Genomic DNA, 23,975 nt, shown 5'->3' with positions numbered 1-23,975 from the left:
TTTATGTTTATGAAGTTGTAAAATGTGATGGTCCTATTTCTATACCGCCAAATTATCGTTTACCGTTTTTCTACCCATTGCAATCATTCGATGATGCCTGTGAATGCAGTTCAACTACTTCGACTTATTGAGATTTTTTAGTATTCCTACTTATAATTAAAGTGAATCTCCAACAATATTATTATTAATTCGATTAGAGTGCCAGTTCGTGTGCGTTAACCCAGAAAACTCAACTACATTTGCGTCTCCCAGTAAAGAAATCTTGTGGTTGCTCATCTTTTCCCGTCATTCGATTTTAGGCTCTCTTTGTCATTGCTTGAATAGGTCTATCAATTTTTCCATTTGGTTTTATTAGTGTAACCTTCGAAGAAAATTAGGGAAGTATGTTAGATTCTATTGGTACTGAACGGTTGTTAAACCTAAAACGTGTTCCAATTATGGTAGCCTTCTTAAATTCCTATCCATCGGCGGTCAACCTATGAGGGAGGTAATGTATTTCCATGGTATTTTTTGGTCCTCTTTTATGTTCTTGGTGTATGAAAATTTTTCAATAAACTTTCATTAACCATAATTTTTGCAAGCGATACGAGAAAATCTGATTGATACCATCAGATTTCAACCAAAGATTGTGAAGTAACACATGAGAGAGTGTTCTGGGATCAATCTATTTTAAAATCCTACATGAAGGATGTGCCCATCAAATCCTCCTACGGGTATCAGTAGGCATAAGATGGTCAATCAATGGTTCTTGATATTCTAATGCATTTTTTTTCATCGAATATAATTCAAAACCAATCACATCCTCTTGGAGTCTTAGGATCTAGGGGTGGGAAAGTATGGATCTTAAAAACGGCTTCCCTTCAGATTTCGTGTTAGAAAAACTTTTGCTTATTGTCATATTCCTAGACAATAATGATATATAAATCTAATGCGAAGGCTTCTAATGATCCACACCATAAACAATATACCAAAAACCAAAATAGTTATTTCTAGGAAATGTATTTTTGTCTGACATTTCCCTAAAAAAAAAATCAAAAAAATAAAATCTCTAAGATATGCATGCACCATATGAATAGATGTAATTTCAAGGTTCATATAATATAAAGAAAAAGAATATTAATCAGGAATCCTCAATCCATTTGATACCAACATGTACATGATATAGTCCAAATAAGAGGCTGAAACTCTCCAACAGAAGTAGCAATACAGTTAAAAAAATATTTAAAAATTCTAAGGGCAATAACAATGGAACCGGGGCTTTCTTCGTTAATTATTTTCGCTCCATGAAAATCTTCTTGATTTTGGCCGAAGAAGTCAAAGTTAAATTTGATACCAACATGTACATGACATAATCCAAATAAGAGGCTGAAACTCTCCAGCAGAAGTAGCAATACAGTTAAAAAAATATTTAAAAATTCTAGGGGCAATAACAATGGAACCGGGACTTTCTTCGTTAATTATTTTCACTCCATTAAAATCTTCTTGATTTTGGGCGAAGAAGTCAAAGTTAAATTGGACAACATAAAAAAATAAAAGATTAAATGATATGGGTATTAGAAAACCTAATATAAGAGTAAAAATGAATAGAGAACAATCATATTTGAATATCTTTTAACTTCAAACGAAGAAACAAAATCCTTATCAAAAAATACGACATTAATGAATAAAAACAAAAATAAATCAAATTGCATATATGACCAAAAAATTTAGGCATGAGGCACCACCATTTTTTTATATGCTAAAAATATAGATTTTGATTATGAAAGGGATTAAGTTAAAAGGGAATTTAATTTTGAATAAAAGAAATGGTTTCACATTAAATGGGAAAAGTAACTCCCAAATAAATTACATTAAGAGGGTGGAGAGGAAATTAAAAAACTTATTAAATATATGGCACAATCTAGATCTTTATTTGGACGCTAAAAATGTAAATTGAAAATCTTAAATCTGGGGCTCAATCTCAACCCTTCTTTATATGATAAAAATGTATATTGAAAAACTTAAATCTAGACCGTCCTTTATGTGTCCCAAATTTAGATAACCGTCCATATGGAAAAACACTATTGTCCCTTATAATATAGATTTCGAAGCAAACGCCCATGTCTATAACTGGAAACCACAAAAAGGTGAGAAGTGTGTCAATGTGGATCCAAAACTCTACAGGTCCATGATTGGTAGCCTCTGATATCTAATAGCCACGAGACCTGATATTTCCTTCAGTATAGGTTGCTATGCAATATTTCAAGCTGATCCAAAAGAATCTCACCTTGCAGCTGTAAAAAGGATCATCCGATATGTAATTATGCTGTGGTTTTTCCTTTGATACCAACACTGAACTCAATGCTTATCATGATGTGGATTGGGTAGTATGTGTGGAAGGTAAGAAGAGCACATCATGAGGGTTTTTTCACATAGGAATAAATCTTGTTTCCTGGAGTAGCAAGAAACAAAAAGCACAATCCTTATCAACTTCTAAAGCATAATACATCACATCAAGTTCGTGTTGTACTAAACTCTTACGGATGAAACAAATAATCACTGATTACGGAATACATACCGGAACTATGAAGATCTATTGTGATATCCCAAGTGCGATTCGAATTACTGAGAATCCCGTTGAGCACTCAAGAACAAAGCATATTGACATAATATATTACTTCGTCATATATCTCTCTGAGAATAATATTTTCAAAATTGGATTTCTGCCTTCTAAACGATAATTTGCTGATATTCTCACCAAACCTCTCGATGCTCGAACGTTTCAACACCTTCGGCAACATATTGGTGTTGCTCGAGTTCATTAATCTAAGCTTGATTCTATTTCCCCTGAACTCATTTTTATATTTTGGCCAATAAAGCTTAAGCTCCAGCAAAGGAACTGTCTTCGTTTTTATCTTTCTTAAATTTGTGTTCAAAATTGTGTGGTGGTTCCTTAGTATTTGTATTATTTTCTGTTCCAGACTCTTTCATACTTAGAGGGCTATAACTATCATTATTAAAATGTTGAGCCTTGCTCCAAGAAGATGTGTTATGTTCAACAGGTTATATAACCAATTAAACCCATAGGTATGACTTTGTCATAATCGTCCTCTTCGCACCATCTTAAGTCATAATTGACTGGGCTCTACCATATCGCTAAGATAGTTAGTCCAAAATTTAATGAGTCAATGTGGGTATCAACAGTTCTTACTCTCATAGTAATAAATTTTCCCTGCCTATTTGACTCCTAAGCAATGTAGTTAATATCGGATATCGGTTTATCTCGGCGCGACCGATATACTGATACGACTTTATATCGGGGATATTATCGTTGAAATATCGGTAATATATCGGTTCCAAATTTAAATACTATAATTTTATAGCAAACATTTTCTTCACACATTCTATGTTAAGATATAATAGATACCATCAATTTTATCAAAAACACAAAAGAGTAACTTCAATAACTTTAAAGTTCACTACCTAAAATGATAATTAAACAAGTTCAAACTAGAGACGCGAGAATAAATTCAACAACTTTAAAATTTACTACCTAAAATGGTAATTAAACAAGGATTTATCCCTTCCCGTCTTTGAAAAACCTAAAATATCCTTAATCTTTACCTAAAACGACTAATTTAACTCATACCGGATTTTTGTAAAAATATCGTATCGGTTCATATCGGCCGATATTATCGGAAAAATATCGTATCGTCGATATACTGCTTATCTTATCGCTCCAGAGCGATATCCGATATATCGACCGATACGGCCGATATTGACTACATAGCTCATAAGCAAGAGACGAGAACATGATCCATGAGAATTCATGCTTAATAAGCTAAGAAAAGTATGAGCTAAGATTAACCCATCTCATCATAATGCTGGTATTTAAATTTAAAAGGAAACTGAACTAAAGTTACAACACAATATATCTTTTCATGTATGGTGCCGGCAAGTTAACCAAGAAATCGTTCTTCTTCTTTTGTTTCTGCCAATAAAAAAAAAACCGTTTCAGTCTTAGTCCGGTGTAATAATTGTTGTTGACGAACCCACAACCGCCATATTTTTTATTATCTCCGGGGAAGCTTGCTTGGTTGTAGAAACGAATATTATGATTTGTTCTTGACTTAAATGTACAACTCTCGTACCGAAAGGCTCCACAATAATAAATCCAGAATCTAGCATTTTCATATCCTATAATTTTCGCAACTTCCATACACTCGAAACGAACAATTACACCACATATTTTTTTTTTTTGCGATGGTCTTTGGCACATAATTTTTTTGCTCGGTGACTATTGTATTCACCATATCACCTCACAACACAATTGTATCTGAGATTCTTGACCATTGACTGATGTGTTATTCATCCGTGATGATTTACATATGATCTGAAAATTATGTGATGTGCCAATTTCCAAATACTCGCTTCTATTTCGTCCCTGGTACCAAAACACTATGCTTTCAAAAAATATTATGTAAAATCGGAATGTTCGGGCATATGAATAGGTTCTTCATTCGAAGGGAGAGATGCTAATGGAAAAACCTGAACATTAAAAGAAGATTAGGATAAAGTGCGTAGTACGTAAAACTAGCAAAACATGATCAAGCTTTTCAACAAAAAATAAGAAAGAAAATAAAAAAATATATGCATATAACAATGGCATTAAAATATTATGGGTACATGTGGTTATTGGTTTCTTGTAAAATCATGTATGTTTGAAGACAAAGATTCTTGGTTTACAAAATTTGAAGACTAATGACTTGCCATTGTTGACAAATTTTGAGGGAGAAAAGTGAAGTCTTGATGGTATTACATTAGACGCTTCATGAAATAAATTTATCTTTAGGGTTTGATGGTGTTTTTAGTCGATTGGATGATCATAAAGGATTATGAATAACTGTGATTTTTGTCTTGATTATAACTAGAGTAAGACTGTCAATGGGTATCCTATTATCCGGAACTGAACCAGAACCAATTGATTTGGTCTGGTTCCGGGTCCTAAAAATGGACCCATTAGCTATTTAGATACCTGAAGCATATCCCCGACTTAGAGCCGAAATCTTATCGGGTCCAATCGGATATACCAACGGGTACCCATCTATTTTCATTCTTTATTGGTTCTTTTGGAAATATAAAAAGGATTTGTTTAGTTTTGGCTTTGGTTTTTTTCTCTTTTTCCTTTTTTTTTTTTTATGTTTAATCTTTATGTAGAATATTAATAAGAAAATAATTATAAATCTGTATAAAATAATTTGGATTCAGCGAAAAAAGAAAAAGATATCAAGATTTTAAGAAGAAAATTGATAGCTTTTCAGTACTCAACGAGTGCCCAGAACTGACGAGTACCGTATCCAGGGGCGGAGCCAAGAATAATGAGAAGGAGGTGCAAAAATTTACTACGGGTGCAACCAAAAATTTTAGGGGGTGCAAAAATGTAAAAATGGGCTTGTTTGTTAAAAAAATAAGGGAAAATTAGGGGGAGACCCAAAAAAAAATATTCTCATTGTCAGACCCACAATTAATTTTGGATACCATGACATCCATAAATATTTCTGTGACACCCATAATTATCCGAAATTATTAAAACTTGTTTGCATGACGGTTTATGAATCCACATGACGTGTTGTGCATTACTGTTTTTCAGGGATAACTCGTTATGCATCCTAATTTTTTAGGGGTATAATTGGCAACGCAACTTGGATATAACATATCTAAAAATCCGCGCCTTGGAATTTTACAAATTTTATATCGTTGGAAATCTTTAAAGAGAGCTACGCAACGAGTACAAACAACAATATCAAATTTTTGTTTTTCACGAAAAAAATCAGAGGTGATCATCGTTTTAGGGAAAATTTTCGAAAACTGACTGCATATTCATTATGCAACCTCCAAAAAAGATGCATAACACATTATACAGATGCATAACGAATTATGCAACCAATTTTTCGACTGCATAACAAGTTATGTATCTGCATAACAAAGTTATGCATCTATAACAAGTTATGTAGCCATTGTTTTGGTTGATTTTAGTTCGTACAAAAAAATTGGTGCATAATGCGTTATGCAGCCATATTTAAATGATGCGTATCAGGTTATGCATCCATTTTCTCGATGCATAAAAGATTATGCAACAATTTTTCTCGATGCATAATACATTATGCAATCCTATTTTCGGATGCATAACAAGTTATGCATCCACTTTCATGACTGCATAACTTGTTATGTAGATATTATTGTAGGTTGCATAACTTGTTGGTTTCAATACTAAGGAAAAAGTATCTGCATAACGTAGATATTATTTCCTTCATCAAACCATTCATCTCTACTCTTTTAATAGTTTGTAAGCATTCATTCTTAAAAGTGCGTGGCAACCATAACGTAGATATTATACTGTGTCCGTCTCCAAACCCCGAATTCTCTTCTGAATCATAACTCCAATTCACAGCAGCACAGCAGCTAAAGAAGAAGATAAGGAAATGAATTGGTTAACAATGGCATACGAGAACACTTTCTTCACATACGAGATTCAACTATCTTTTTCTACAGCCCTAATCGTCTATTTTTTTCGTGTGCAGCCTAATATACTTTGATTGTTTAAACATCGGTGATGCTTAGTTTGTTACCATGACTTAGAGAAACGATGGAGCAACCAGTGGGTGTGATTTCATATCTGAAAATGGGCGAAGATTGGTGCGAGTTTGTGTGGGTTTGAGCATAATTGAAAAGGGAATTTTTGTGTCGCTGCTCAACAGATGGGATTAAGGAATTGAAGTTAGGGTTTCGGTGTTCTTGAGAGATAGAGATGACACTGTTGATAAGGGGTCGGTGGTTTGAATATGAAGATGATTATGGGTTTCCTGTTGAACTCAAAAGAAGAAGATATATCTGCTCTGAAGATCAAATGGTTGAATCTGTGAATAGGTGGAGGTTAACAAGATGAATGGGTTGCTGAGTGTTGAATCGAATTGATCCAAAATTATAAGATGGATGATGGGTTGGTGGCGTTGTTGAAGAAAAGGAATTGAAGATGAAGAAGAAGAAGAAAAAAGAACGAAACAGAATTTTATAAAATATGGGTTTGAGAATAATTTTTTCCTAGAAAATGGATGCGCGCCTTCAGATTTCTGGACGTGGGTTTCACAATGGGAAAGATCCAAAGAATGGGTCTCCCTATAATTTTCACAAAAAATATTCTTATAGGCTTAAAATGGTCTTTGGAGCCAGCTGGGCAGGGGTACAAGTGCAACCCCTTGCAATGGACTGGCTCCGCCCCTGACCGTATCCAGGTCCGTTCCGGTTATAAATCCATATATTTAGAAATTGGATCCGGAACTGTTCGATACGGGTGAGATTGTTATAAGTAGGGTCCGATTTCGGGTCCGGACCTTGTGGTACCCGAGGACCATGACTCATTGACAGCCCTAAGCTAGACCTTGAGTTAAATTAGAGAGGTCAGGTTAATGGTCAGTACAAAACAGCCGCGTGTGTCGGTTACAATTTTTGCACTACACAAATCACTTTGTTTTGCTCTCCATCTGACAAAAATCTTTAAAGAAAAAAAAGAATCACCAGCTGATGCAGTAGATATACGAGGATGATTTCAGTCCTAACGATTTAAATTGGTAAATCTGAAGGGTCTTTTGTTGTTCCTCCTCTTGTTGTCTTGGTTGTGTGGAGTGAAGAAGCATGACGCAGTGGTACTTCGTTGCTGCCCTTCTCACCATTCTCACAAGCTCTCAGGTTTGGAAACTCTAAATCTCACCTCAATCTTACTGATTTGTTCGATAAGTTGTCGATCGATCGTAATCTTGTTTGTTTACGCACCTCAAATAATTGATTCTTCTCCGTGTTTTTGTTTAATCTGAAATGGATTTTCTATAATGCTGTCCTCATTAAGATTGAACAACTGATGAAGACCTTAGTTTGAGCACCTTTTTCAAATCTTTGTTTCATAATCGATTATTTATTGTATATTTTTTTTTTGCCCCTCAACTGATTAGAGACCTAAAACTAAGTGGAACCCAATGCAAGATCTAAGTAACTGGTGAGAGAAATTAGATACTTATAGATGTAACTGGGCATCAAGGACTGGTTGTTTCTTATGTGGCAGTGTAGTATGAAGGTGCAATGGAAGTTTTTGTAGTAATTTGAGTGTTGTAACTTACAGTATTCAAGTTCCAGCAACTTGAGTGAAAGATGCAGAGTGGGGTTCAAGTTTCAATTATCCTAATGCCTTCTTAAGGCATTTGCTGAACAGAACGAGAGGGATAATTGAAGTTTATGAAGAAGGCTTAGTGATGTTTGCTGATGGAAGTTGGAGTCTAACCTATGATCCTATTCCTACTCCCTAACATCTGATAGATAACCACTGAACTATGTTACTTATCAAAATATTGAAAAATAAAAGTTATGGAGATAGCTTGGTGGAAATTAAACACCCAACAGATTTGGGGCAGACCATAGTTTTGGAATAAGTTCTGTTCCTAAGACCAAGTTCAACTTTTACATTATCTGGGTATCTTTTTTTCTTGTCATGCATTAGGTAGTTGTTGAAAGATGCAGGAGTTGTAAACAAATTAAACTATTTTTGTAATTTTTGATATATCGTTATATTGAACTGGAGGTGTAGTAGGGATGCAGATAATTAGAACAGTACTTCTGAACTAATGTATGTGCTTAATACGGCAGGGAATCTTGACAACTCTTTCACAAAGTCATGGTAAATATAATTACGACTATGCTACCGTTCCTTTCCTTGCTGAAGTTTTTAAGGTACACTGACTCTGTAAAACACCCACTTCGTAAACAATGAATTGGAAGTCAGATCATTCTTTGCTGCTTCTTTTAATGGAAGTATTCTTTTGTTTCACATCGTTTTATTCTGTTATTATTGAGTGTCAGCTACTGGTTTCAAGCTTTTTTCTTTGGAGAGAGTGTAAGAGCTCAACTCGGCCAAGAATGACTACAGAATGGAGAAGTGTGTGTTTGTTCCCCATCCCATCAATCATCTACCTTGTTCACAACAATGTTCAATTCGCTACCCTTACGTATGTGGATACGTCCACATATCAAATAATGGGTAATCTGAAGATTGTCACTACTGGGATACTATTCAGGTGCTTTTATGACTTTGAGATTGCATCTCATATGCTGCGTCTTCTTTTAACTGTTTTTGTGATGACCTAGTTGTATTTTGGGTTTTATTATACATCTTTCATGCTTTCTGATGTATATGGATTTTACAAATTAGTATCTTATGGTTATATTTGCATTGAAATTATTAGGCTGTTCTTAAGGAAAAAGCTGTCTAACCTGCAATGGATGGCAATTGTTCTTTTAGCTGTGGGAACAACTACTAGCCAGGTGAGAAGGAGACCTTCTTCCCCGCATTTTCATTTCAGACTAGATTTAGAACTTGGTATGATTCTTCTCGTGGCATTGAGGAGAGTGCTTACTTCACTAGGTACTTAGTCAGACCAATTGCACAGCACATTCCACGTGTCTTTGCAAAAGACTGAAGTCGATGCAAATCGGCATCACTAATTATAATTGCAGAAATGGCAGTAAGACGGTCGAGTCTGATCAACCAAGCAATTCACGAGTCACCACAACCTAGTGATCCAGTCATCTGCTGTTTAAAGAAACGAAGAGAAACTGTGTTTTCTCACTTTTGGCTATACTAAGAGTAGAAACGGAAAGAAATGGGGACAGATGGATACAGAGATAAAGATGATTACAGAGTGCTTCAATTAGAAATGATCAAATCTCAAAATAAACCCTGAATGTACATGGAGAGGGATGAAACCCTAAGTTCTTGTGTCAATTTGTTGAGCGTTAGCTAAGTATGTCAAACTTGAATGCTAAGGGTAATAAGTTGTGCATATTTGTGCGTCACTGCATCTTGACAACATAAAAGATAATGTTGTCTACTGTTTGCTTAAGTAAAATTACTAACCGATGTTTTATTGGTGCCGCAAATATATGATACACCATTTATGAATTCTGAAGATCTGCTTACATGCTTATCAAGTGTTATAACATAGTGAATTAATGATTATTTATGGGTACTGTTACGAAAAGGATGTACTAGTTTCTTTGTACCGTGGCGAAAATCGCCCATGATTAGTTGTGATCTATGATATCAAGTGGCAGACGGTATAAGTGCCAATCCATGGTTTGAAAATCTTGGTCTTAGACTCATATCGTTCCAAATACATAACTCTTGGAAAATGAGTTTATGATCGGCACCTACATCTTACATGTGAGTTCCTCTTCTTCTTTGGGTTGATGCAGGTCAAAGGTTGTGGAGAGGTTTCATGTGATTCCCTTTTATCAGCACCAATGCAGGGTTACATGTTGGGGATTCTGTCAGCTTGTTTATCGGCATTAGCAGGTGTTTATACAGAATTTTTAATGAAGAAGAACAGTGATAGCCTGTACTGGCAAAATGTACAATTATATACGTAGGTATCCTTCTTTGAACACATCAGCAAACAGTTGTACAATATTTTTGTGATTTCCTTGTAATAGGATTCAAGATATCTTAATTTTAACCCATACGAAGTTCCTTTTTTTTAAGCTAAAAAGTATCACAAAATCGTGTGATCTTTTTAAAGATAATGTGCATTTTCTGTCAGGAGAACCCCTCAAGCGGCTCAAGGAAACAACTTTCGTTTTTGTTATAAAAAAACTCGTATGTGGTATTTACTGATTCACTGAGACAACAACTACTCTTTCAGGTTTGGTGTTATTTTCAACATAGGACGTCTACTTCTTGATGATTTCAGAAGTGGGTTTGAGAATGGACCTTGGTGGCAGCGCCTTTTTATTGGGTACAATGCTACAACTTGGATGGTGGTACTAAATTTAGGATCTACTGGTTTGCTAGTGTCATGGTTAATGAAGTACGCAGATAATATTGTGAAGGTGATTTCTTTCACTCTGTAAGCATTTCAGTATATTATGTTCACTCTTCTACTCCTTTTCTCTTATAATCAATTTATTCCGTACTACATAACTGACCCCTGGATAAGGAGAAAATCTCCATAATATGGAGGGGCATATTAGGTCATTATCTGGTAAAGTTTAAACACACGGCAGCGTGGTGTTCCTTATTCCTTCCATGATACTAATACCAGGATGAGGGATGGCTCGTTGAAGGCCTTTGAATTGAAGAGCTCATTAACTCTCATATTGACACCACCAATACAGTACTTAAAGAGTTAAGAACCTTTCGTAAAAGGGTTCTTATTCATAGATGGAAAATTAAGTTCAATAAAATAAATAAATAGTTCTGTTATTCGCACAGGCCTTTGTCAAGTCATTATAGTGCCACGGTATGGTATAGGATCCGCTATATCTGAATTCAATACAGTTTCGCTTCTACTCTTGCATGACTAAGGTGTTATTTGCTTATCTGTGAAGACAGTAAACCTTTCACTTAAGAAAGCAAGTTTAACAATGGTATATTCTTGTTTGTTTCTTTTACCTACTATTAAATGGGAGTAACAGGATGATCTGTCACTGCATGTTTTTGCTTCTTTCAGGTGTATTCTACATCAATGGCAATGCTACTGACGATGATTTTGTCAGTATACCTTTTCAATTTCAAGCCGACACTGCAGGTACTGGTTTATGACCTTGGGATATGCCTTCAGTTCTTAGGGTTGATTGCTAATGTTCATATTCGAAGCATGTGTTAACTCAATCGGATAGTAGGGTGGCTTCTGTAGAATTGTTTTCTCTTACTTGTCACTGATTTATGTATTTCTGTTTTATATTTCTTCTCCTTTTTCTCTTATTGTTTCAGCTTTTCTTGGGTATCATTATTTGCGTGATGTCACTACAAATTTATTTTTCCCCTCCAAGCACACTTTTAGATATTCCTGCAACAACGGTAAAAACACCCCTGGAAAACCTCAAGGAAGTTACCGTTGACTGAACAACAGATTCGTAGTTTAAAGTAAAGTACTATCGGAAGACTAGATTTTTAGCTGTTTCGAGAGGTCAATGACGCACATAGAAATTTTTCTTGTTGGATCAATACACGAGATAAATGGAGAAGAATATGAATGAGGAAAGGCAAGATGGTAAAGCAAATAGGAGCATTTGAAGAATAGGTCATTGGCATACTTGGGTATTGAGGCAATGTTTAAAGCAACAATTTAACTCGATTTTCTATCCAAGTTGATTGGAGTCTGGGATTTATGTTGTACTGATTAGATGGTTGATTTTCTCAAATATGCAGTTAGTTTTGCAGTCTAAAAGAAAGATTGAATCAGAACGCAAAAATGTTTACGGTGTGTTCAGTGTTGTACTTGCTTGGTGATGAATCCGATACACCGGAACATAATTCACTTTCTCTGAGTAATTTGCTAGTCCGTTTTTATCACATTTACTTTCTATCTTTACTGATTATGTCTCCTGACAAATATCCCAACTGAGCGAGGTTATTCATTTATCACATTGCACATGTCCAAATGCAGATGTAGTGGTCTTCCCGACTGAGGGATTAGAATCTTCACCAACATAAATGGAAGCTTGAAACAAGATTGATTAAGATGGGTACTACTTACGATGGAAATTTTACCGTCAAGTCCATGTACCAAAAACTTAAAAATCCTTACTGATAATACAGTCGAACCTTGATAAATGAATAACCTCGCCAAATGAATAATTTTTTCCGGTCCCGACTTGAGCCAAGGTGATAAATGAATAACCTCGCTTAATGCATTAATGAATAAAAAAATATATTGAATCCTTAAAGGCCTTATAGAAATATAAACGAATAATCACTGAATTATATATAAAAATAAACCAAAATATATAATCAGAAAATTTTACATAAAAATATATGTAGGAATGTACTCAAAAAAATTCTGGTTGATTGTATTTTTCTTCCACCCAAACAAAAATGCACTGTATCCTTAATTATATGCAATGCTTGCACAATTTCTGGAATATTTTGCTCGTGTTGTAGCAAGTAATTTTTTAAAATGACCACTGCTTGGAAAGCATCTTTAGATGACACATTTGGTACGACGCTACTATCATCTGGTTCAGGATCATTCTCATTATTCATTACTGACTCAATAATTTCTTCGTCTGTTGGAGACTCCATAACTGCATCATTCTCGTTAGGATAGTTCAAAAGATGTTCGGCATCCATCACATTTCTATAAGGTAAATTAGAAATGATACCAGTTAATTCAAAAGAAAATGAATGTTAATTGAATTATTGATAAGAATTTTGACCAATATTTCCTAGATATACTTGTACATTTTCTCCTATACAATTTAGCTTCTTAATTAAGAAAATATTGTCTAAATGAATAAATATTCGTTTTTCGATAAATGAATAAAATATTCGTTTATGGATAATTAAATAACCCCGCTAAACGAATATTTTTTCTTGGTCCCGAGAGCATTCATTTATCGAGGTCCGACTATATAGCTTTCTGGAAATCTTTTTGGAAGTTAAACATGTCACAAAGAATTAAGATTTTCTTGTGGAAATGTATTCATAAGCCTGTTAGGAAAAAATTAGGACAACACAAGAAAAACATAGATATGAGATGCATTTTCTACAAACATGAATGTGAATCACTGAAACATCTGTTTTTTGAATGTTCTTATGCTAAATCTGTCTCAATGCTGCCCCCAGCGGTAGGTATAAATTTCAATAATGATTTAGATTTCTCTTTGCACAAATGTATTCTAGTTGGATTACAGGGGTTTATGAAAGTTCTGAAATAGAAATTATGGCCACAAAATGCTGTTTGACTTGGAAAGAAAGATGTCTCAGAAACTTCCAATCCAAATCAACCCCAAACATCCAACTCTCTTTAGTTGTTCAGAGACACTTGGCTTTTTGGTCTCCCCGGAGACAGTTAAACCAGGGAGTAATTTCTTCTTCTGCACATGTACTACAAAACCAAAATTTCATTGATAATAGTGGATGGTTAAAACCATTGACGAATCAATTTAAAATTAACTTTGATGCATTTTGGATTGATTCTTGTACTCCTGCTGGGTATGGTATAATTCTTCGCTCTGATACAGGAAGAGCTATCCAAGCTACAGCTGGGTCATTCATTGCTTCCACAGAAGAAGAAGCGGAGGATTTGAGTATGTTGGAGACATAAGTTTGGGCAAAGAGCATGGATCTAAAGAACTTCTAGGTGGAAGGTGATTGCCAGAGGTTAATCTTATATGCTCATGCTAAGCAATGTAACATTTTTTTGGAGAAATCGAGCTACAGTTTCTGAAGCAGTGAGGATTCTGCAGACATGTGAACACTTCTTAGGTTTTTCTTTTAAGAATAGGAAGTGTAACGAAGTGGCTGATACCTTGGAAAAAAAAGCGCGTAAAAGGGAATACATAAACAACAATGGTTGATGATGCCAAACTTCTTACACCTTGTTTTGTTATTGGATTTATGATTTTCAAATTCAATTGTAATTTCTAGTTTTGGAAATAGGGTTAACAATATGTTGGTCGGCACCAATATCTCACATCAGTTAGATGAGATAAGGGAAACCAACATTTTGGAGAACTCAGTGTAATTTTCCTTCGGATCCAATATAGTAACTTTCAAAAAAAAAAAAGTAGATGATAATGGTTGGAAAAAAAAGTCATAGAAAGATTTTGGTTGGTAGCCTAGCAGCAAGCTGGGCTCCAACTCCTCTTTGAATAACAACGCCTAATCTATGGAAAATAAAACTACCCAAGCCACTACTAGCGTTGTTACTAACTAGACAATTCTTCGGACGCTTGAAAAAGCACAAAGTGTCTTCACCGAGCCCCCCTATAGTAGAGAAGGCTAAGACACCTAGACCATATCCTAATGAAGCACACTTGTCTAAATATTTAGTGCGCTTTCTTAAAACCACATTAGAAATAGCTTTTCCTGAGACAAAAGAGCGAATACCTTCACCAGTGAAGGGCGAGACACCGGTGACATCCATACAAACATCTTGACCATTTTCCCAGTTGAGAATAAGAATATCAGCAGGCCTCAAATCTTTCTCATCATCTGACAGAATACCAAGAGAGACTTCCTTGCACGCAGGTACACCATCTTTGTAACAAATATCAGCTATAACATCACGAACAAGATCATGTCGAAACTTGCTTCCAACATCTTTAGCACAGTGAAGCGCGTGGTCCCCAAAGATGTCCATATATCTGTTACAACTTGTGCATAAAAAATTCTCAACAAACAATGGGATACCTAGGCGATAGCAAAGCACATCTTGGAACTGTCTAGGCCCAAGGCACTGATTAAGCCCGCTAATAGGTACCGCTAATAAATAATCCTGAGCATGCTTGACACGGTTACACTGCCACGAAGTGGAATTTCTTGCAGACATAGAAAATTGGTCTAGGATTTGCTTCTTAACTGCATCAAAATAAGTGACTGCCATGGAGTGCATGGAAGGGGGAGCAGCATCATCGACACAATAAGAAGGAGGTAATCCACATACCTGAATAAAGTAGATGATATTTGCAAACTAAATAATAGCATCACTCTAAAAAAGATCGTGGATGATATTTGCGCATTAAAAAATAAGAAGAAAATATTAAAAAAAAATATTTAAGGAATAAAAATAAATAAATTATAGAGTAATAAATATTGAATATTTGTGTAGGTCTTTAAAATAGTAAATGGATTTCAAGCTCAAAGCCATCAAAGTAATAGAGAGTGAGGAGAGGGCCTACACTTAATTTTCACTAATATTAAACACTTAGTAGTCAGAAAATAATGTTTAAAAAGAATAAAATGAAAATATATTACCTTTGATTCTGGAAAAGATATGCCATCCGCTTTTCAGTTTAGCCCAAAAATATGTCAAATTGGTAAAGTGATAGTATGTCTTTTTCAAAATCGGAGGAATATCAAATTATATAAATAAAATAAGCGGTTAAATGTGTCGATTTTTTTATAAAAATTATCAAAATAATAAAATATTCCTAATGAGTCAGGTAACTGGCAATTGGACCGAATAGTTGACGCTATGTGAAATTACTAATATTGAATCTGCAAGGAAGGTTTTTTTAAATTAGCAATCTTTGATGGGGGAAAATGTAAAATACCTTATTTCTTAAATACCTATTTTGGTCATACAGGAAAATTTTGAGGTATATCAAATAAAGACAAAACAAGATCACTAGGTTGTAATCTTAAAAGCCTCTATATTTTTTTGATGGAAAAACGACCCTTATTTTTACAACACGCTAGGTTTGTATAGCGCCCCCAAAGCTAGCAGCTAACTAATGTAAGAGATTAACCAAATACAGAGGCACTAAGAATCTAAATCATATACTTAAACATTTAATTAAGAAATCGGCTATAAAAACTTAACCCAAAACTAGCCCCGCTCAGAATCGTAAATATACAAGAACTTCTCTCAAATGATATATATATATATAATAATCATTTGGTTTACAAATAGAATATACAACATAATAAACATAGCAAATATAACAAACATAACAAAAGTTAACCAACTGAAGAAGCTTTCGCTGGGAAACTATGATCTGTCTCTGAAACTGAAAGTGGGAAATCGGTGAGCACATCATCCCTAGAAGGGGTGCCCAACAGGAATAACATTTAACTTTAAAGAAATCATGAGCAAGATTTGAAAAACAATTCATGTTTTCCCAAACATCAAAGTGACTAAGTCACTGGAAATGCACAAACAATGTATATGGACAAACTCCTTCTTCAAACAATTTATATTAATGCCGGGTTTTTCCACACCTACATAGCTATATCGATGCCGGGTTTTTCCAAACCTAATAAGTATAAAAGTTGAATTCATGTAGATATAAATGAAGGAGCGTATCCTATATACCACACGTGGAAATTCTTATTTCCCATAACAATTCATAATGACATACATTATACAAGTCCTTTCCAATTCATGGAAATATTAAAAGAATCAACAAAAGAATCATAATACAAACTAAACAATGCATGAAATGCACAAACTGACAATGCATGAGTTTGTTGAACATAAACTTTTATAAAAGAAATAACAATGGTTTCAAAAGAGTTAAAAGTATTCCCACCTCTTTTGATGACAAGCCACTAGGCCTGTCAATATTTGTCCTATATTCGGTATCCGTTTCCGAGTATTCGAGATCCTATAGGATTTTATCCGTTTTATCGGATATCGGATCAAATATTTTATCGGGTATTTCTTCCTTAACATATCGGAAACGGATTAGACCCCATCCGAAATGTTAATATTCAATATCCGATAGTATGGAAACTTATTTGTAATTTATCCTAATTTCGAGTCTAGTATCGGATTTATCCGATACGTGTCAATTATGAAAATGTTTTACAAGGACTTTTAAGCTTTTTTGTTATAATTGGATATTTATCGGATATCCGACAGCTTAGCCTATAGGAATCGATATCTGATTTTGATATCCTATAGGATATTATCGAATATCGAATATCCAGTAGTGCTTAACCTGTCGGATACCGGAATTTTGAATATCCGACGGATATTCTTCCATTGACAAGCCTACAAGCCACGCCTACCTCTAGATCCACCATCCACCGGTTCATCCTTTGAATCAATCTTTGTTAATAACTAACTGTTAATCATACAAAAACTCTAAGAATCTAGCCAAAATGACTCACACAAGAATCATACAATTCTATCTAATGGTTCTAAACCCATTATGGTATCTCATTCTCTATCTTTAACATAACTAAGAGTTTACTAATCCAATTAGGTTGATTATATAGTCCGTAGCTAAGTCTTATGAATATCTACAACTTTGTAGAAGAAATCAAAGGCTAAATCGGACCATAAAGGGTCCAAAATATCAACTAGGAAGACTAACTCTAAACCCAAGTCCACTAAACTCAGTCCACTATACAAGGCCTGGCTATCCGGGTCAACTAACAGTCAACGTTTGGTCAAGGGACAATCCTAATAATACAAGTGATTGTCTAACGGTCAACGTATAATCAAAAGTCAGTCTAAGTCAAGTCAAATGGTCAAATCGGTCAAGGGTCTAACTCAGGTCATGTCAGGGAATATCGGTGAGTCAGCTCAGTCGACAAGACTGATTCAGGTTATACAAACCAAGGTTCCCTTGCCCAGGCCAAACTCTCTACTGCCATGGTTTCATTTCAATTCCACTTTATTGACAATTCAAATCTACCAAACAAAAATTATACATTTATTCTTAAACACTTTGAATTTCAATTGCAAATGTAAACTAAGTTTACATGCAAATGCAGTACTAAGGCAACATACACTGAAATAATCCAAACTCTAGTCATTCAAAATACTACTGCCAAACTCCTTTCCAAAGACTCAGCATAATTCACACCACCGATACTAATCTCTCATTCAGTTCTATAACTCATCAAACCCTCAAATAACCACTTCCTTAGTTGCAATCCATTCTGGTTCTTCTTACTTTACATATCAGCTGGAATCACTATCCTCATTTCATTATCTAAGCCTTGTAACATCTCAAATTACCACCACCTACGTTTCCAGTCTCCAACTCTAATTTCTCAACTCAATCCCATTACCATCTCCACCAACATTACAACACCAACATTCAGTTCAACTCATTTCCGAACACTACCACTTAATCTCCACAAAGTCAGTCGAGTCGAGTCTCTGTCAATTCCATAATTTCAACTGCACCTCATTAAACCACCAACACACACACACACGCAGACAACCCAAATACGACCCCTATGTTCTTCTCCATCTCATTCTACCATACAACAGAACTTCAATCCACACAACACTCAACAACTAAATACTAATAACAATACCACAATTCACCAACACCATTCTTTTGTTCAGTTCATCCTAATCAATACAACTCTCTGTATATCCACGTACATTCATTTCAGCTCAATCTACACAACCAGATTAACTTAAATTGCATCTGCAGTTTCCATCAAACACAAATCACCTCAGATAATAATTAAACCTCAACAACTCCAACACCCTGAAATCAACAAAATCAACAGCCAAAACTCTATACTATACTCGACTCAATCTCAGCTTCATCCACAAACACAGAAGTTCAATAATCTAAACAACTAAAACTAAATTACCAAACTTAAATGAAATCGAAGTCTTACCCAAGCATCAACATCCTATGAATAGTTGTTTTCACAATTCAATTCCAATCCCAATTTCACAAACCCAATTATTCACTACGATTTGAGAATCGAACTCTATTTCCTTTTCTTAATCATTGACAGGAAGACCCTACTTTACCTTTTCTTCTGAGTATCTGAATCAACCGCTTAAACTAAAACCACCGCCAAGTAAACATAACTCTACTCTTCATCTATCGATTTCAGTTTCATAATCAACTTCACTAATTTCTCAAGAACACAACTAAACCCTAATTCAATTTCTCCGATTCACCACCAGATTAACTTCAAAACTTCAATTAAACAAAAGCCCTTCATTCCACATCCATTTATAACTTGATTCAACCCACCAATTTCATCTGAATCCAAAATCCATCTCAAAGCCCTAAATCCGCTTCCCAAAACATCAACACAACTCTCAACTGTTTATCAACACTAGCAGCAACTTCTACTGCATATGATCCTCATCATGGATTGATTCTCTCAATCAAATTCTCTAGTTTTACTCTCCAATAATCACAGAAAGAGAAGAACAGAGAAAGAAGAAGATGAGAGAAGAAGTAGGAAGAAAGAGAAACCGAAGAAGAGAAGTGGTCTTATCATCGATCTAGATTTAGATAGTACCAACGAAGTATTACTAAGACACCCACTAGCTTTGATAAGGAAGCTACAACGTGTCTGTGCTGCATCAAAAATGTTTTCCAGAAATGACAATTTTACCCTTCGTATGAAACTGACGATATCTTCTTTGTCCGGTATCCGAATGACACGTTCGAGTAGTCCATTATGCGTAACTTTTCGAGATCTATTCAACGATACTAGTTTCGTATTCTAGATTGTTGTTAAATTAATTTCTAATAATTAACGTTCGTGTTATACTAATCGAGTTATTATCGGCTAATTCGTCACTTGACTAGTCTAATAGCGTTGACGAGCTCAAGGGTGTTTACAGCTTGGCTGAAAAGTTATCTGCCGAACCTCCAGGTATTCTTTATATATGAAAAACAAGGAGAAGTTCGGCTGAGAACCTAGGTATTTTGAAAAAGATATTAAACGAACTTCATAAGGTAACCGCCGATCTCAGATTTGGCTGGTTCGAGCAAAATACAAAACAATCGAACTTAGTGTTTTTCTTCATAAAGTGGAGATCGACTATCATTTTTGTGTTTAATTATCAGCCGAACTGTTCATCAACACTTTTTGGATGAAAAAGATGAGCAGTTCGGCTGATAATTCTTTTTAATTTTTAGCCGAACATCACTCTGTAACTGCCGAAAAATTCAGTTTTTTATTTATTTAAACCTAATCAATCAAACACAAAAGAAAAAAATATGGATTTGTAGGAAATACTTTTTATTGTACATTCACTTGTAATGAGAATTTGGTTCTCGCTCTATAACTTGTCTCAATTCGATTTATGCTTTTACTCTTTTTTATTCTTCACTAATTTGCGCATTAGAAGAACGATTAGAACCATTACGTTTAGTAGAAGACGATAAAAAGTATATATAAAAGAATTAGAAATTAATTAAAATAAGTAAATTGATAAACCTATCCTAAGATACCCCTTGTAAACAGACCCTAGCTAGGCAAGTCATTTTGTATGCCTAAGATTGATGTATGCCTCGAAATAGGCTGCATATTACGTTTCCAAAGTAATATTACCAATAATTAAAACAAAAACTAATTAACTACTAAACTCATAATATATATCAAGAGAAATAATAAGGGAGAAGAGAAAATTTCTTATTCACTTAAGAAAATGGGATACCAAATAGATTAGCCAATGGAGCTATTTATACAAGTTTTAAGGTGTTAGCTTGTGTACACCGCCTAGTATTAGATGTCACATTACATATAGGGATTTATGTAGTACCAGCACCTCTAGGTTGCATGTAAAACATGCAATTCAACACCGCTAGCTTTAGGTGTTAATCACATCTAACAAGTAGCTTATTATTGCTTAAGTAGCTTATACAGGGTGTTTGGTGTAACTAATGGTGATAAGTGAGTAGCCATTTCATGCATTTTACAACTTCATTTCTTAACCTTCCAAGTTATGCAAGACTTCTACAACTTTTCGACTACTATATCCGCAACAACGGCAGAATTTGATAGGTGCGGAGCAGGGTTGGGTCATGTTCAGGCTTAGTCTCATGCTCGTCTGGTTAAGGGGAAGCAAGAGCAGAGGATAGGTGTCAAATAATAAAAGCAATACTACATGACGTCTCCAAAGAAGCAGTTGTTGAATCAGCAACTGGACGAACAAACCAAACTGACCCAGCATCAGTTTCACTACGTAAAAAAATCACGCACTTCGGCAGTTCTTCATCATTGGGTTTGATACATAAAAACGCTAATTATGGAATTCCGGGAGAGCTTTGAGTGGGCTTTCCTATCGTATTCCCTTCACTCTAACGAATTGTAAATATTTAACTTATCCTCAGTGTAAATAATTAACTTATCCTCTGTAAATAGTTACCCCTTGCAAAAGCACCTTTTACTAGTTCATGCTTGACGGCTTATGACTTTGATACCAAAAGTCATCTCTGACCCGGATAATGCAAATTTGCTTGCATTTCCATCAGCTGAAGAAGTCTGGATGGTTGTAAAGTCTACGAAATCAAATAAGTCGTCGGGACCAGATGGTTTCTCAATGAGCTTTTTCAAGCATAATTGGGATTTGGTTGGCAATTATTTCTATGATACAAGAAGTTTTTAAAAATAAAAAATCAATCCAAAAATGAATGAAACTTTTCTTTTCTTAATTCCAAAAATAAAACAACCTAAATCTCCTAATGACTTTAGAACCATAGGTCTAAATAATATTCCATATAAGATTATTTCGAAATTATTAGCAAATAGATTAAAAAAGTCCTTAAAAAAATGATTTCTCCCTTTCAGTCGGCTTTCCTGTCCTCGAGACAAATTGCAGACAACATTGTGGTTGCTCACGAAGTTATCCACTCTTTAAAGAAAATGAAAACAAAAAATGGGGGCATGGGAATTAAAATAGACATGTCAAAAGCATTTGACAGGGTAAATTGGGATTTCATAATTCAAAACTTATCTGCTTTTGGATTTAGCGATGATTGGTGCAACATAATTCATCAATGTGTTCATACGACTTCGATTGCAGTTTTACTTAATGGGTTTCCATGAGCTTTCTTCACCCTATCAATAGGTTTAAGGCAAGGAGATCCACTATCTCCTTACCTTTTTCTCATTTGTATGGATGTTTTCTCTAGACTGTTGGTAGCTAGGGAACAAACTAAACACATATCTGGAATCAAAATTGCTAGACATAGCCAACCAATATCCCACTTATTATTTGCAGACGATTGTCTGCTGTTTTCTAAAGTTTTTCTTGTTAGTTGTAAAAACTTATTAGATATTATTAATCAGTTTAGTTTGACATCTGGCCAACTAATAAATTTTTCTAAATCTGGCATTTTCTTTAGTAGAAGAATTCATTCAAAACATCAAAGAATTATGCTTAGACTCTTAAAGATTAAGAAAATCAGCATCTCCGATTCTTATTTAAGAACACCTTTGTTTGTTGACAGGTCAAAAATAAAAACTTTCGATAATATTGTTACAAACATGGAATTAAGAGCTCAAAGTTGGAATGGTATTACTCTAGTCCAGTCCAGCAAAATGATCCTCAACAAATCTGTGTTTTCTAGCTTACCGATCTATCAAATGGGGTACTTATCTTTACCTAACAAAATAACATATAAAATTGATGCCATCCAGAGAGACTTTTGGTGGGGTAAACATAATAATTCTAAGGGTTTTTACCCGATTAGCTGGGAATTTCTTTGTGAACCAATAGAACTAGGGGGTTTAGGTTTTAAAGAAGCAAAAAAAAATGAATAAGGCCATGATAGCCAAGTTTGCTTGGAGAATAACAACTCAGCAAAATACTCTTATGGGTTCTGTCTTAAAGGATAAATATCTCAGGAATACAACTGTTTTCCATGCCAAGAAACATTACAATGCTTCTTGGATATGGAAGTATATTATGTAGGGTGTCTCTTTGATTCTTCAATTCAGTTGGTGGGAGGTAGGGAATGGTAAGAAAATTCATATTTTGGCTGACAAAATGGATACCAGGTATGGAAGATAGTCTCTTAACCTACTGTGGTACTCAATTAAACTCTTCAACACTTGTATCTGAGTTATTAGACTCAAATACAAACAAGTGGAATGAAAGGGAAATTAAAAACAACTTTATTGCTGAAAAGATTTTAAATATTAGACTATTTACGGATATAAATGGTAGGATGAAACAAGATAAACTAAGATGGTTACTAACCACAAATGGAATTTTCACTGTACAGTCCATGTATCAGAAATTGAAAAATCCATCTTTTGTATCTAATAGGGCAGATAATGCCTCTTTCTGAACACCTGATTTGGATTATATTTAATCTCTAAATATTTATGTTTTGATTATTTCCTTTCTATTTCATTTATTTCTGTTTCATTTTAGATTCAGATCTCTCTTAGCATTTCGTTTTAATAACTGAAATTTCCTCTCATTTATCTCTTTCTTCTGAACTCCTTTATCAAATTCATGTTATTGATTAAATTCTGTAAAATACGTTTAAGTTCTCTCTCAAAGCTAATGGGTACTGGTCTGATTACATGTAACATTTGCTACAACTGGAAAAAGAGGAAAATTCTGAGAAAGTCAGGGACTAAAGAAGTGAAGGAAACAATTGGAATTGAAGAAGATATAAACTTACTCAAAAGACTCAGTTATTATACAGTCCCAGAAGAGCAAGAAAACCAGATGAAATTAGCAGAACTAGGAGCTGAGTTCCTGATGTTGGAG

General features: G+C 34.7%; 1 protein-coding gene across 1 annotated transcript; it reads left to right on the top strand.

The window, feature by feature from the left end:
• Positions 1 to 7,486: 7,486 nt before the first annotated feature.
• On the top strand, positions 7,487 to 12,378 carry LOC113358478 (CMP-sialic acid transporter 1-like). The gene is made up of 8 exons (XM_026602072.1): positions 7,487 to 7,725; positions 8,674 to 8,757; positions 8,887 to 9,101; positions 9,270 to 9,348; positions 10,279 to 10,448; positions 10,725 to 10,911; positions 11,532 to 11,609; positions 11,795 to 12,378. The coding sequence occupies exons 1-8, from the start codon at positions 7,672 to 7,674 to the stop codon at positions 11,924 to 11,926; spliced, it is 999 nt and encodes a 332-aa protein (XP_026457857.1). The 5' UTR covers positions 7,487 to 7,671; the 3' UTR covers positions 11,927 to 12,378.
• Positions 12,379 to 23,975: the final 11,597 nt, after the last annotated feature.

The sequence above is a fragment of the Papaver somniferum genome, chromosome 3 (genome assembly GCF_003573695.1).
Source record: "Papaver somniferum cultivar HN1 chromosome 3, ASM357369v1, whole genome shotgun sequence".
Lineage (NCBI taxonomy): Eukaryota > Viridiplantae > Streptophyta > Magnoliopsida > Ranunculales > Papaveraceae > Papaver > Papaver somniferum.
The sequence above is the reverse complement of the archived record's forward strand: the minus strand, read 5'-3'. Positions and strand labels throughout refer to the sequence as shown.